This window comes from Patella vulgata, chromosome 3 (genome assembly GCF_932274485.2).
Source record: "Patella vulgata chromosome 3, xgPatVulg1.2, whole genome shotgun sequence".
In the NCBI taxonomy this organism is placed as follows: Eukaryota; Metazoa; Mollusca; class Gastropoda; family Patellidae; genus Patella; species Patella vulgata.
Window position 1 is genome coordinate 51,009,348 of NC_065881.2, and position 15,405 is coordinate 51,024,752.

General features: G+C 36.2%; 1 protein-coding gene across 2 annotated transcripts in view; it reads left to right on the plus strand.

Moving 5' to 3' along the window:
* Positions 1–614: 614 nt before the first annotated feature.
* Positions 615–15,405, plus strand: part of LOC126815549 (uncharacterized) — a 35,137-nt gene continuing 20,346 nt past the window's right edge. Inside the window, exons 1-10 of one of the 2 annotated variants that reach the window (XM_050541243.2) lie at positions 615–732; positions 5,997–6,527; positions 8,820–9,830; positions 10,134–10,268; positions 10,666–10,834; positions 11,220–11,344; positions 11,692–11,761; positions 12,041–12,237; positions 13,247–13,414; positions 14,330–14,585. In XM_050541243.2, the coding sequence (XP_050397200.1) occupies positions 6,045–6,527; positions 8,820–9,830; positions 10,134–10,268; positions 10,666–10,834; positions 11,220–11,344; positions 11,692–11,761; positions 12,041–12,237; positions 13,247–13,414; positions 14,330–14,585 (2,614 nt within the window). In that variant the 5' untranslated portion in view covers positions 615–732; positions 5,997–6,044. Of the gene's footprint in view, positions 733–1,251; positions 1,285–5,996; positions 6,528–8,819; positions 9,831–10,133; positions 10,269–10,665; positions 10,835–11,219; positions 11,345–11,691; positions 11,762–12,040; positions 12,238–13,246; positions 13,415–14,329; positions 14,586–15,405 lie in introns of those variants that run through there. The other variant, XM_050541244.2, reaches the window with a different exon arrangement.

The window sequence follows — 15,405 nt, forward strand, 5'->3', positions numbered from 1 at the left end:
CGTGTATACCATTTACAGCCAAAATGTTTAGGGTTCGAAGACCTGGCTGTCCATACAAAATTCTCCTCGCTTTACACACATACGCATTAGTCTCATAATGATCGATGTTAGAAGTCTCATGTGGAACAAAAAGAACCATACACTGACAAATGATACTATACAAAAATGCTACATCAGGGCTTAGTATGAGTGGGGCGAGTGGTCTAACAGTTCATAAAGTCTGTCTTTGAGTCAAGTGGCGAGGTTTGGACCCAAAGGAATAGGACATAGAATTGCCTGTCCAATCTTGTGAGATTTCCTCAGGTCCTTTGGTTACCTCCCACTATTGAAGACCCGTACGCTCCAGCTAATTATTGAAATGATTTTGTACCATGTCAGTTCCGAAATAACATAGCTAGAGTAGAGGGGTGCAACAGAATCGGACTATTGGGACTTGGCGGCTAGAGTGCAAAACTACACCAGGAAGCTATAAAACACATTGAAATACCTGGATAACCAAGAAGTATATAACATACCCATACCCGTAATTAATAATATGTGCTATATTTAACTCTATAATTTAGCACGTGAGACCCTATTACATCGTTTCTATTCAAAGAAATGAAATCATGTGACTGACATTGTTGAAAAGGTATATTTAAGATGATGTCAACATGCAGGCATACTTATATAAAATTGAATATTTTGTAAAGATTAGCTGTCATTTATCACTACCTATAAGGAAGAACACAGGTAAGTCGATAGCAGATTATAGATATTTAGTTTCAAGGTTATTTATTCTTTTGTTATTTGGCAGACAAAAATAGACATATATGCCTTCTTATTATGGGCGCACTGCTATGATATATTATGACACAGTATGACATACTATCGTGTCACATGTGTGTCTGACTGATCGTCAAGACATACTGGTGACATCTAACTAATATTCAGTTTATATATGTTAGTCTCAATATAACCCAAGTATTGTGTTCAGTGGTCTGTTAATCCAATCCAATAATATAATAGAAGGAGTTTATAACAAATCTAGATGTACTGAACGTATGTAAATAGAATACAAAACCTAAAGCGAGTAGCGTTCAAACTTGGAATTTTTATAGCTTATGAACGACAAGTTTTATACATATCGAGGAAGTATTTTTAATCCAGTGTATCACAAGACCGGTGACGTTATTAAGAATAAATAAACGAAGCTGTATTTTCCCACTGTCTTTCTAGAGAATTGTCTCTTCACAGTAACATCTTACAGGCAGGTGTAGGAGTATTTTATTCAATTTATCAACAGTTAGTTTCTTACCTTACTCATATATATTTATTATATTATATGTACAGAATTATCACTTTCACAAAGAACATGAATATGATAATATGATATGATATACAAAATAATCTTATAGTCTAGTCTTATTATCGAAACTTCACTCACTTACCTATTTCAACTCCTTGAAAACCAATAAATGGCTATAAAACGTCTACATTCCAAGATCAGTAGGACGTTAAACCCCATTTCATTTCATTTCATTTCCAAGATCTGCTTAGTAGATTTGTCTCAAATTTTGTATACGATCTTACCCGAACGCCCCGAGGTACCTGTATGGTCAAATCATGTCACACAGAAGGTCATGTTCTCTCTGTTAAATGTGGACAACCATCTAAGGCCGCAAAGTGACAAAGCCTCCGGAAAGCACGGGGTTGCTCTAGACGGAGTTGAACTTGTTTCATAAATTGCCGAAGACCCCCAATATAGATTTAAATCAATAATATAAGCGTCTAAAATATACACACTCGTGTTAAAATTAGATTGTAAAGAATTGAGGAGATAATTTTCTAATCCATATTTAAACATACATTATGCAAGCTCAAAATCTGCCTATTGTAGGTCTTTCTTTTGCCATCTTATGTGTCCGATTTTCATTGGATTTGAATCCGATCGGCTGTTCAACTCCCGTGACAGCCGAAACAATGACAATTTTCTCGGCTTAGAGTGAAGAAATTTGACTGAAATTATCTAGTTTTTAACTACTATAGTGAGAACTGCCAGCTCTTTTTCTAATCTTCCATAATGTATCTTTAAGATAATACGTTTTTAATATTCAATGTCAGTCGTGCATACTGTATGGATAAAATATAATAGTAGATGAACTTGCCTCAATATTAGTATATTAGATTCAAAATTCTAACATGCTATCGTCTAATTTCTAACCTCCGTTCATGTAACTTCTAACCTTAATTCATGTAACTTCTAACCTTAATTCATGTAACTTCTAACCTTAATTCATGTAATTATGGCGGTATATTAGATTCAAAATTCTAACATGCTATCGTCTAATTTCTAACCTCCGTTCATGTAACTTCTAACCTTAATTCATGTAACTTCTAACCTTAATTCATGTAATTTCTAACTTCAATTCGTGTAATTTCTAAATTAAGACAATGTATAATCCAACTTCTTTTTTTGTTCAGTGTAAATTTTAATTCTATTTCATCTTATTTCTATTATTTAGACGAAAAACGTCTTCTCCATTGATTCTTTACACGTTTAGAATTTTTACACTTCTGCCTAGCAACCATCATTATGAAGTCGTTTGGTGTTGCCACTGCGTGCTCATTTGGTGATTGCGCACCTGGTAGGGACCATTATGTTTATATAAACGACTCGCTCTTCGCCTGGTTGGTGATTGGGTGGAGTGATGAGAGAGAGAGAGAGAGAGAGAGAGAGAGGGGGGGGTAACGACCACTCGGCACAAACTAGGTCATTTCTGGACTAACATATGGTTCAATTTATTTCAACAATTCGCTTGCGCTTAGGGGTCTTTAGCAGTGGGAGGACCCGGAGAAAACCCACGAGGTTGGACAGACGACCCTACTCCTTGACAAGTACAACCAGGGAATCGATGGTGAAATTGAAAACAACATCTAACGTGAAATGGTTGGTAAATACTACTTCAAATAAAAGCCAAACAGCATTTTTTTTTTCAATTTTCTTGAAGACAGTTAAGCCATCAATAATATTTATTTACTGTTAATCTGTATCCTATTACCTCTAACAAAAATGATAAACCTTTTCTTGATATGGTTCAATGATATAAATTTAGAAACCTCATACTGTAGGGATGAAACGGCCTTTTCGGGAGTCTGGGATAATCTGTTCATTTGAATAGCGATGGAGTTTTTATTTCTAATTCCTTCATTACACCGACCTGACTAACTTTATGGTAGTTTTTTTTCCAAAAATATTTTATTCAAGTTGCATAAAGCAATACCGAAATTCATAGATAGCGGTTTATCGTCCTACTTTTCTACACCATCCAGGCTAATGAAGACGAACTTACGGTGTGCCATGAGTGAAATTTACGGTCTACTTTTATTACGAATAACAGCTGCAACGGTTTTCGTCCGACTCGAACTACTAGACACTGTATATGCCTACAATAACGGCAACCTCCGCAAATCACAAGGACGGAACTAATAATGTCAGAAATATTATAAAGCGTAGTTTTGCCAGTGTGTATACTAGCTGACGATGTTATATAACCCATAGACATATATTTTTTTTTATGATAAAACCGCCATATTCCGGCGTGGTTATCCGTCCCTTGTTATTGATACAAGACGAGGGTCTGGCACGGACAGTGGCTAGTCGTTCGGGTAGTATAAAGAGACATATTTTAGAGCATTAACAGAATAATTTATGGATCAACAGTATATAAATAGTAATTGGCTTAACTGTAAAATAAAAATAAAATAAAATTCTCCAAATCCTGCACTTGTCTTTAAAAAAAATAACAAATGCTGTTTAGCTTATATTTAAAACAGTATTTGCAAACCATATCACGTTCGATGTTGTTTTCAATTTTTACACTCCGCCAAACCATTCAACCTGACGAAGAGCGAGTCGTTTGTGGCAACATAATGATCCCGCTCAGTGCTCAATCACCAAATTGAGCACACGGTGGCGACACCAAACGACGCCATAATGATGGTTGCTAGGTAGAGGTATCAAAATTCTAAATTTGCTCGACGTTCATGATTAACATGAAAAGTGACAATGAAGTAGACATTTTTCGTCTTATCAATAAAAATAAGACGAAACAGAATTAAAATTTACACTGAACAAATAAAGAAGTTGGATTATACATTGTCTTTATTTAGAAATTACACGAAATGAAGTTAGAAATTACATGAGAGAGAGAGAGAGAAATGGGGTTTAACGTCCACTCGACACAAACTAGGTCATTTCGGGACTAACACATGGTTTAATTTTATTTTAACGATTCGCTTGCGCGTAGGGGTCTTTAGCAGTGGGAGGAAACCGGAGGACCCGGAGAAAACCCACGAGGTTGGACAGGCGACCCTACTCCTTGCCACGTACAACCGGGGATTCGAAACCACGCCAGTCGACTCAATGGCAGACTTTATGATACAACGCGCGCGCGCACGCTAACCATTTAGCCATCCAACCCCCCAGAAATTACATGAATTAAGGTTAGAAGTTACATGAATTAAGGTTAGAAGTTATATGAACGGAGGTTAGAAATTAAACGATAGCATGTTAGAATTTTGAATCTAATATACCGCCATAATTTTCGCAAACATATAAATTTAACTCAAGTTTTACTGGTTTTCAAAAGAGATCATTGTATTTTGAACATGATATTGTGCAATTAATTATATTTATTGTTCTCATGAAAGTGATAATTAAACCTCAATTATTTTTAAATCGTATTCATGTAGTTTGATTTTTATACAACCGATTTCCCGGACATTACGACTCAATAACTAATATCAATTATGACTTACTCATTATATAAATTGTCAACATTTAGTAATGATATATATCATCGAATATTAGGCGTGTATAATAATTATTATAGTCGGGTGACGTTTATTACAATAAATGGGATGTATATCTTTGTCTTTTTGAAGGTTTTACAACGAGTCACTCGCAAATAAAAATAGAGGTATTTTGTACGTAGGTTTGAAAAGGAATATAGCCACCGAGTGCAGAATTTATGAGGATCAGTTTTTCTTGAGTGGACTTTACAGTGGAGTTCAATTCCGGGTGGTTATCAAGTGTTTGAAGTGGCTAATGTCTATAATTAGGGGAAATGAGATATTGTTCGGAATAATATTATTCTCTTATAGATTAATAAAACATTAACTTATATCACTGTACATCTCTAAATAAGTGTATAGAATGCCCCTTTATAGCTGTTATACTTCGGACTTATGGTGGATTAGTGGCGGTAGGGCACATGTTAGAAATTGGCCAAAAATGGCGTTTTGCTAAAACTTTTTACCACGACATCTAGTTATGACGGTACTAGAAATGGGTGTTTTATTAATACATAAGATAAACGAACTTATATCAACATTTTTCCCGGATTTCAAGCATTGTCCCCACCCCGTATCTCGAAAAAGACCCCTAAAACGAACGATTGATCACCACCCAGAATAGAAATCTAAAGCAAAAATTACCCTTCTCGATTGAAGATGCCCCCCCTTTCAACCACCTGATTAGAAATAAGGAAGAAGATTATATTAATTAGCATACTAACATGAAGGTAACGGATTGAGCAGTACAACAGATTAATACATTTATTTAAAAATAAAACGTTAAGCGTGTTACATATATCATTCATCTGACAGCAAATAGAGCGTTTTATTTTATGATCAGTAGTGGAATACCGCGTTTTATCAGTGAAATAAAAGTGTTATTCCACAGGCTCCAAGCGGACAAAGTAGTCCATGTTGTTTTTACCTAAAATGATTGTAAAATCATGCTACGCATTCGTGAAAATATAAGTTTTCTTGCTTCTCGATCAAATAAAACATGTTATTCACTCTAAAACGACAAATATCCTCTATTTATCTATTGATTTTGTTCATCTAATAGTCTAATATTTTTGACTGAGTCACCACAATAACGCTGACTTCCATTTACTTTCAGGATATTTAAGACCTATTTCAATCCCAGTTTTCATTTTCGTTTTTAGGTTCTATTTTGATTCCCATCTAAGCATCTGTGTCTATTCTAAAACAAAATGGCGGCGCCTCATTCTGATGTGATTCAGGATAATGTCTTGTCAACTATAGACGAAAACGAAGAAGACCCAATGCTGGCATCGGAAATCTCATCGCTTGCTCCAAGTACCAGAACAGATCTTCCGCCTGAACTAAAAGATAAACTCACTGTTCAAGGCAAGTCAAAAATCGAAGAGGCGTTGACGAGGAAGACGAGTAAAAGATACCTATGCATTGTCCCGATGGTTAAAGTGTTTTCTACGATGGTTATTGGGTTTTTGGTGCTTTCTTGCATTGCTGTTTCCAAATTTTCTATATTGAATCTCACGCTCAATATAACAACAATGGGAAGTAACTCAAAAGATAGGATTAAAAATACGAGTCGCTTCATTGCTCTGTATTTTATATTTCTCTGTCCATATGTGTTTAATTTATTACGTGCCTTGTGGGTTGGTGGATTGAGAAAAGATATGCCATGGCCTTCTTTGAGATCCATTTTATTGGTAAGTTTTAAACAGTTTGTCTATTAAAGAGAAAACTTGTACATGTATTAGAATTATACACTGACAGAGTTCATAATGCAAATCTAGCGATAAAAAGTTTATGATATATAATTGATAAATGATAGGGGTAATATGACAGAATAAACGATTGGTCTAAGTTCCTTACCAAAAACGGCAAACCAGACATCAGCCATTTTGTCTCTTTGAAACTAATGTCGACTTCTCTGTTAAAAATTGCGATATTCGGAGACGTAAAATGAAACGAACTATATGTGCAACAGCTCTTTCATAGCAGCAGCAATTATTTATGTTTTATATATATATATATATATATATATATATATATATATATATATACTATTCAAAAAAAGTAGGGGATATTTGATTTTGGGGGCATAATACTAAAATATGCAAATGACTACGAAAAAAGTCACTATAGAACCTAACAGAAGAAACATTTCCAGTTACATGTGACGCCCAAACGCACCAATAGCTACCGCATGGAATGCAGGTGATGCTTGGGATCATCATGGGGGTCCAACCCAAGATTTGCACGACTCTGACTTTGAATGTTACAGTCATTGTGGCATTGAATTCCAGGGTGGAAACACCAGTTTAATTGTTTTAGTGACCAGAAAACAAATTTTGATATGCGTCGGCTTACCCAAAATGAAAGGTTACGTGTCCTTGGCATGCTACAGATCGGCACAACACAGGCGGTTGTGGCGCGGACGATGAATGTTTCTCAGTCTGTCATAAGCAGGCTATGGTCCAGATACCGTGATACACAATCTGTACAGGACAGACCACGCTCAGGTCGACCAAGGGCGACAACTCAAGCCCAGGATCGATTTATCCGTACCTTGGCCTTGAGAAATCGTGTCATCACAGCAAATCAGATCAGCGCTCGTCTTCAAACAGACACTGGTGTGAGAGTTAGTGGCCAGACGATTCGGAATCGACTGCATAGGGGTCACCTTCGCGCCCGACGTCCTCGCGTGATCCTTGTTTGAGAGATCATCACATTCAGGCAAGACGTCGTTGGTGTAGGGATCGTCAACACTGGGATAATCGACGCTGGAGCAATGTGATGTTTTCAGATGAGTCAAGGTTCACTGTTGATTTTTTGGACAGACGTAGGAGGGTGTGGCGTCGTCGAAACGAGCGCTTCCAAGACGTTAACGTCATCAGACATGATCGATTTGGGGGTGGTTCTGTTATGGTGTGGGGAGGCATCACTGTTGCTGGAAGAACGGCTTTACATGTTGTTGCAGGGCGTGTTACAGGCCAGTACTACCGGGACAACATCTTGGCAGTCCATGTTGTGCCGTTCGCACGACGTCATGGCCGCCGTTTCATCTTCCAGGATGACAACGCAAGATGTCACAGGGCCAGGATCGTTACAGGTTACCTCCAACAACAGAACATCACCAGGTAACCTTGGCCAGCACTGAGTCCCGACCTCTCCCCCATCGAGCATGTCTGTGACATGCTTGGACAGAGGTTACGTCAACGTCAACAACGTCCTGCCAATGTCCAAGAACTTGCTGCTGCGTTGCAACAGGAATGGGACAATCTGGACCAAAATGACCTTAGACGTCTCATTAGGAGTATGCCATGTCGGATCAATGCTTGTTTGGCAAACAGAGGAGGATTTACCCGTTACTGACTTGGTTGTGATGCTGTGGTAACTTTGCTGTTTGACCCCGGGTATCATTTTACCCTTATAATGGTCAGTCTGTGCCTTACTTAGTCTAACGATCATTTGGAATAAATCGATGAATGTGAACTTCATTTCATTTTGTCATTTGTTTCTTCGTCAGTTTCATTAGGTGACTTTAATAACACTTAAAAATCAAATATCCCCTACTTTTTTTGAATAGTATATATACCAGCCTATAGACATTATACCACATTTACCAGACTGAGTTGTCTCGTTATGGGCGATACTACTATACTATGTATGTAATTATTTCACATTCGCTTCCCTCAAGTATCTTCAAGTTTGCATACCAGTTCGACCCCACTGACATGGCAAAAGCTCCCACATGTCACACTACAGAGCGTTTGAACCCGTGGTGGGGTGGGGTGGGTGCAGAACAGTAGGACATTAAAACCCCGAAGTTTCGACTCTTTACTAGACTATTATAACACGAGACGAGACAGATACGCAACTGATGCAGCTTCATCTGAGTCTCATGCGCAAAGACCGAGCTAAACTTCCTGTTCTGCCGCTTTTGACTATCTTGTGTCAATTTTAAACATTGGAGCTGTTTTTATGATATTTTTCAGGCATTTTTTACAAGTATACTAGAATGTTGTGGTCTGTGTATATTCACCTACAAAATACTCGGGCAGTTTACCTTAACGACCAATCTGTTATTAATGAACACGGTTTATGTTCTACCGTTCATTTTGTCATACAACCGCAACAAAATACGTCATCCACGCCTCAACAAGTGTTCACACATAGTTTTGTCGTTATGTGCATTGGCCGGATCTGTATGTATTTTGAAAGTAGCTTTCGATGAAAGCACAGATAATAACCAATCTAGATCATTCTTCTGGCACGTCATCGTAGCAATAGTTACACTGACGGTAGCGTGGTCACCATTTCTAAAACAGGAGCTATCCAAGAATCAAACACAAATGCGGAAAAACAGCAAAGGATACACGTCTTTGAATAATAATGGTTCTTCCATATCGACCAACGTTTCATCAAGCTCGGGTTTTTCCAGTTTTGCAAGTTCGGCTGGTGCATCTGTAACGCCCGAAGAACCTTCAGGAACAGACACCAAAAACAAAAATATAACTGACTCTCCCACTTTTTGGAAGATGGGTATCATTATAAACGCATTTAACGTGATATTTATCACTTTGTTTAGTTTCGTATTTTATTACGCTGATAATAGTGTTTACAGGTCTGATCTGTACTTCACTGAAACAATGTATAACGAATTTCTGGAAGCGTGGCAACTTCCATGGAATGACGTAGCACAGAATCTTGTTTTGAATCTGAGTACCTCTCTCATTGGTTACGGATTGGCTTTCATGGCACTTCATGTTTGTATGCAGAAGGGTGCCTTTATTTTACCGGTGTTACTCTTCTATTTACTGTCGCCTATTTTACTCATGTTAAACGGCAGTTGCAAGATCTTATTTCCACAAGCGGACGTACGGTGTTATACTAACGACCAACTACCCTTACTGATAATCTCCACTGTTCTTTTGTTTACGGCTATAGCTTTGTATTCCGTCAACATATTTAGTAAAGAAGACATCGTATTACAGAAGGAGTCTAAGGTAATTCAGATCCATCTGTCAACTTTGAAATACGGTAGCCACTGTTTTCTCTTTTTGATTCCATTTTAAGCACTAAAAAAAACCCCAAAACACCACATTACTCTAGAGATTATATTTGTTTATTTTTAACTCGACATTTTGATTTATGTTTGTATGAAAATTTAAGCCTTCCAAAATAGTCCTTTTAGTTCCCGTATCCACTTCAAATTGATTCTCAGAGGCCGTTTAATTATGAAATAATGTGATTATCTGATTATTGTAGTTGTTCTGTTTTGAAATGACGTGATTGTTTGGTTTTTGTAGTTGTTCTGGACACCGACATATAACGGTATGTTATTAGATCAATGTTTGATGTTAAATAAAAGAAATGTAGAAGAGAATAGTGAAGATATTGTTAATAATACAAGGGTGTATATCTGTACTACTATGTATAGAGAGGTGAGTCTTAGATCCACGTGTCACAAGCGCAAGATGCTTATTAAATTTGTTGACAGTTTCAGAGATGAAATGAATTGTGAAATTAAAAAACAAGTTTTTGAAATTTTAAATTATCACAGACAACTTTGTAATATTGTTGTAAAAGCTGTTTTGACATTCAAAATGTCTTGCTTTCTGAGTACTGGGCGCATTACTCTATTCTTGGGGTATACAGTCAAGGAGTTGGTTCCGGGCATCACCAATTCTCGGTACGCTATTAGGTATTAGTTAAATAACGGGACAAGGTGTTCTGTAAAATATGTTAGTTGAAGAATTTAATGAATATTTGAAGGATGCTGACAACAAACTATTGTTATGTTGTTATGTGTATTACGCTTTATTTCTTTTATTTTAACAGACGGCGGAAGAGATGAAAATACTTCTGGAATCTATATATCGTGTCAACTTGTCTCAGATGGAAGGAAGTAGATTTTTTGAATCTCATATTATTTTTGATGGCGGTATCATAAACAGATCGCTTACCAGTTTTGCTTTACAATTGATTGGCTTGTTAGAACCAACATTAGGTAAACATCAATGTCATCTTCGACTATTATAGTGTTCTTCGTTTATATTTGTTACATTCGCTGTTTAGTCAACTAGCAACAGTACCTAAATTTAAATTTAAAGAAATCCGTAATCTGGATTTTGTTCACGATTTATGTTGAGACATTCGGCTGTGTGTTTTCATACCTTTACATAATTGAATTGTATCTATGGTATCGTGACAGGTGAATACGTTGGCGGCTTCGGGCGTCTACCCAATAAATCAGTTACAGACTGACACTCACATGTCTATGAATGTAGTAGTACTCGAAGCATACCAATATCTTGGTATATTTGTATCATATTACTTCTGATATCTTAGTATCGCGTCGGTTCTGAAAGTCCATAAAAATATTTACTATTTAGGAATTTCACCAGCCGACGGTACCAAAGTTATAACACCATATGGTATGAAGTTAAGTTGGAGATTACCGTCAGAAAGAGGAAAACAATCCATGGCCCTGAGTCTTCATCTTAAAGATAACCTAAAAGTAAGCATAATGTGTGAGACTGGGTTGAAAACAAATATCTTGCCGAATATTTTTGGGCGATTTTTGTAAGGTGGAGTAAAAAGTTCAATTTGTTACATTAAAACAATTTGTGAAATTCTTATTTTCATATCATATGTTCGCATATTTTGTTGGGTTGGCTTAAGTGCTTTGGTGAAGAAATCAACTAGGAATACTTGTGATTTAGTATTGATAGATCCAATGGGCTTTTTTAATAAATAGATCTGTCAGTGATCTGCGCAGATCACTCATATTTCAAGTGTAGATAAGTTTATAATTTGAGTCAGTATGAAAAAATTGTTATTTGTTTTGTGTCATTCTTTTTTAAGGTTAAAAATAAGAAAAGATGGAGTCAAGTGATGTATATGTCCTTTGTTCTGGATTTCCTGATGGGGGATGGTATGTAAATTAGTAGGCAAACAGAATATAATAATATTATTGAGGAATGAACAAGGGATACTATTTAAGTGTTATTTGTATAACGGTGATTATACTGCTACAATTTCTACGATGTGTATTTAGCAATTTGAGTGATTAAAGGCATATTAACAAAGGCAAATTATCCGGATTGACATACGCTTTGCCACGTTAATGCATAATATGGTATCTTTTAAGAATGGGTGTTAGCTGATTATGTTTTGTAACACGTTTTGATTAAAGATGTGTGTTTGATTTTAGCTGAAGATGAAGAATGTTTTATATTAACAACGGACGCTGATGTAAAGTTTACGCCGGATTCTGTAGAAGCTTTATTAGATCTGATGCTACGTGATAAGACTGTTGGTGCTGTGTGTGCTAGAACACATCCCATGGGAAGTGGTCCGGTAGTATGGTATCAAATATTTGATTATGCTATAGGTCATTGGTTTCAGAAGGTGGGTTTTAGATCAATATTCCGGGTCTTACTAATCACTGACAAGAACCGACATTAGCGTTTTTTTGTCAAAATATACAATACGTTATCAATGTCCACAATACGTATAACGTTATTCTTATAAAAGTTATAAAAGTCTACAGTACGTTACTCCTATCAAAGTCTACAATGTGTAACCCATATTAATACTTTTTTTTATCGAAGTCTTCAAAATGTAAATCTTATAAAAGTCTACAGTATGTTAATCTTAACGTCTATGTGTTACCCATATAAAAGTCTACAGCGTGTTACCTTATTAAAGTCTATAATATGTTACACTTATCAAAGTTTACACTATGTTAACCTTATCAAAGTCTACACTATGTTAACCTTATCAAAGTCAGCATTATGTTAACCTTATCAAATTGAACACTATCCTAAAATTATCAAAGTCTACACTATGTTAATCTTATCAAAGTCTACACTATGTTAATCTTATCAAAGTCTACAATATGTTAATCTTGTCAAAGTCTTCAATATGTTAATCTTATGAAATACAAAAATATGTTACTCTTATAAAAATGTAGAGGGTGGGGGGGGGGGCGAAAGGTCTGTCATTGAGTCAACTGACGTGGTTTCAATTCCCCGGTTGTACGTGACAAGGAGTAGGAGGGGCGCCTGTCCAATATCGTAGGTTTTCTCCAGTTCCTTCGGCTTTCGCCCACGGCTGAAGACCCCTACGCGCAAGCGAATTATTGAAAGAAAATTGAAACATATGTTAGTCCCTAAATGACCTAGTTTTTCGCGAATGGAGGTTAAACCCCGTTAAACCCCATTCTTTCTCTCTGTATAAAAATCTACAATAATCAATTGTTACTCTTATCAAAGTCTACAATATGTTGCTCTTATCAAAGGATAATGCCAAAAGCTTCCAAGAATTCCTCCACGAATTTCATCAATCGTGACAGCAGTGTAAAACTGATAAAAAGTGTCAGTAATTTCATTTATTTCTTTATACTGTGTAATTGCAGGCAGCAGAACATGTTTTAGGATCTGTTTTATGTGCACCAGGGTGTTTTAGTGTATATAGGTGTACATCTTTGAAAGATGTTTTACCAGAATATGCTACAACTGTTGAACATGCTGATGATTTTCTTACTAAAGACATGGGTGAAGATAGATGGCTATGCACACTACTGGTAAATAATCTATAGCGACTGATAAAATATTGATGGTCAAAGAGGTTTAGCTCTTGAAACATTTTTTTTACACTAGAGACCATCAGATATTGTAGGGGTCAGGCATATTTCTAAAGCAATGGTTTCGAGCATTATCAGCACATTAGCCATTGCTATACATATGGTAATATCGTGTGTCTACCTTCTCTTGACTATTACGGAGATTTAAAGTTAGGTCAAACACACAAACAGACTTTCTCCAGGAACCTGCCTATGTACCCTTCGTAGGTTGATAAATCTTATATGACAGTCGCATAGATATTTCAACTCATGATGTCTGAAAAGCTGAACAGGTTGTCCGTTTCATTGATATGTTTAACAGATGTAAGACGTAAAAACACCAGAAGTCGTATCAACCATTTTGATTGGTCTGTCAGCGAACCCTGTAGACCAATGAAAACAGTCGTTAATAATTGTTCTTAAGTGTGGTAATAGTTAATAATGCTAATCATGTGAGTGACCATTGCTTGTGGAATTTGGGGGTTTCAATTCTATAAATGAAATTTTGACAATGGAGATCCAAACTATGTTTGTTAAACATCAGATAAGGCCACAACAACAGCGATTTCATAACTTTAAAGGAAAGTGGCATTTTTGGTATTTATTTTTTTCCTTAAACTCGAACCGGTTATAGGAACAAATCCAAAACCAAAGATCACTACCTAGGCAAACTCATGTAACTCATCAAACAGTATGCATAAAGTGCAATAAGCTTAACCACATATTTTGAACTCGGTTGGCATTAATATGTCAAAAGGAAAATATAGATACTGTTTTTAATTTCATATCCTTGACACACGAATGAAATATGGGTGAAACTTTAATTGAGTACAAAAGATGTGTTAGAATATTGTATCACTGGGTCTTTTAATGTAGGTTCAAAGTGGCTGGAGAATTGAGTATTGTGCTGCTGCTGAGAATAGTACCAACTGTCCTTCAGATTTTGATGAATTCTATAAACAAAGAAGACGATGGATCGCTTCTACTATCGCCAATCTCATGCTAATTCTCAGAAAATGGTATCTTATAACCAGTTTTAACCACCGAGTTTCAATATTGTTTATTATATACCAAGGGGCATTACTCTTGTCTACCTTAATAGGACCTAGCACTATAATTCTTCTTGTATCAGGTGAGTGTGATTGTAGTTATATTTGTTACGGAGTGGATTTAACCACATGCTTTTACAAAATACAGTATTATCTTTAAACACATGTTGTTACAATATGTAGCATTTTTGTATGGGTAATTCATTTTCATGTTTCGGTGTTATCTTGATTTTGTGTAACTTATACCTTTGCTTATCCACGGTTGGTATCAAGAGTTTTACTTATGAATACATAAATAAACATTCCTTCTGCACATTTTGACATCATGACAATCTAATACATTTGCTTCAAACAATGAGATTATTATCATTACTACTAATAGGCTACTACAAACTGCAGTACAAATTGATCAGCGATGGTTTGGAACCAGCGATCAAGGGTTAAATTACCGAAATAAAATAAATTCCAGTAGCTTCCGGCGTATTTGAATGTACACACCCGGACATCATGCGAAAGCACTAACTCAAACAGTAGGAGAGTTTATATTCTATAAAAAGTAGGTAATCATCGAGTGATGTGGCCCAATGTAGAGCCAATTAGTATAATAATAGTAATAATGAGGTTTTATATAACGTCTTCTCCCTGTTGACACATGTTCAAAATGGTTTTTGTAATGGCTCTACTGGTAAAACTGTCGAAACAGGAAAGTCTTTAGTGAGGATTTAAATTGATTAAAAGTGTGTCGGTACTTGATCTGTTGAATAAGTTCATTCCATAATCTAGGACCAGCTGAACCGGAAGACCTGTACCTATATGACCCATATATCTTGGAACAACTAGTGACTGTTTATTTTGAGAGCGAAGTGATCTGATAGGGTTGTAGTCCTATAAGAGTTCAAATAA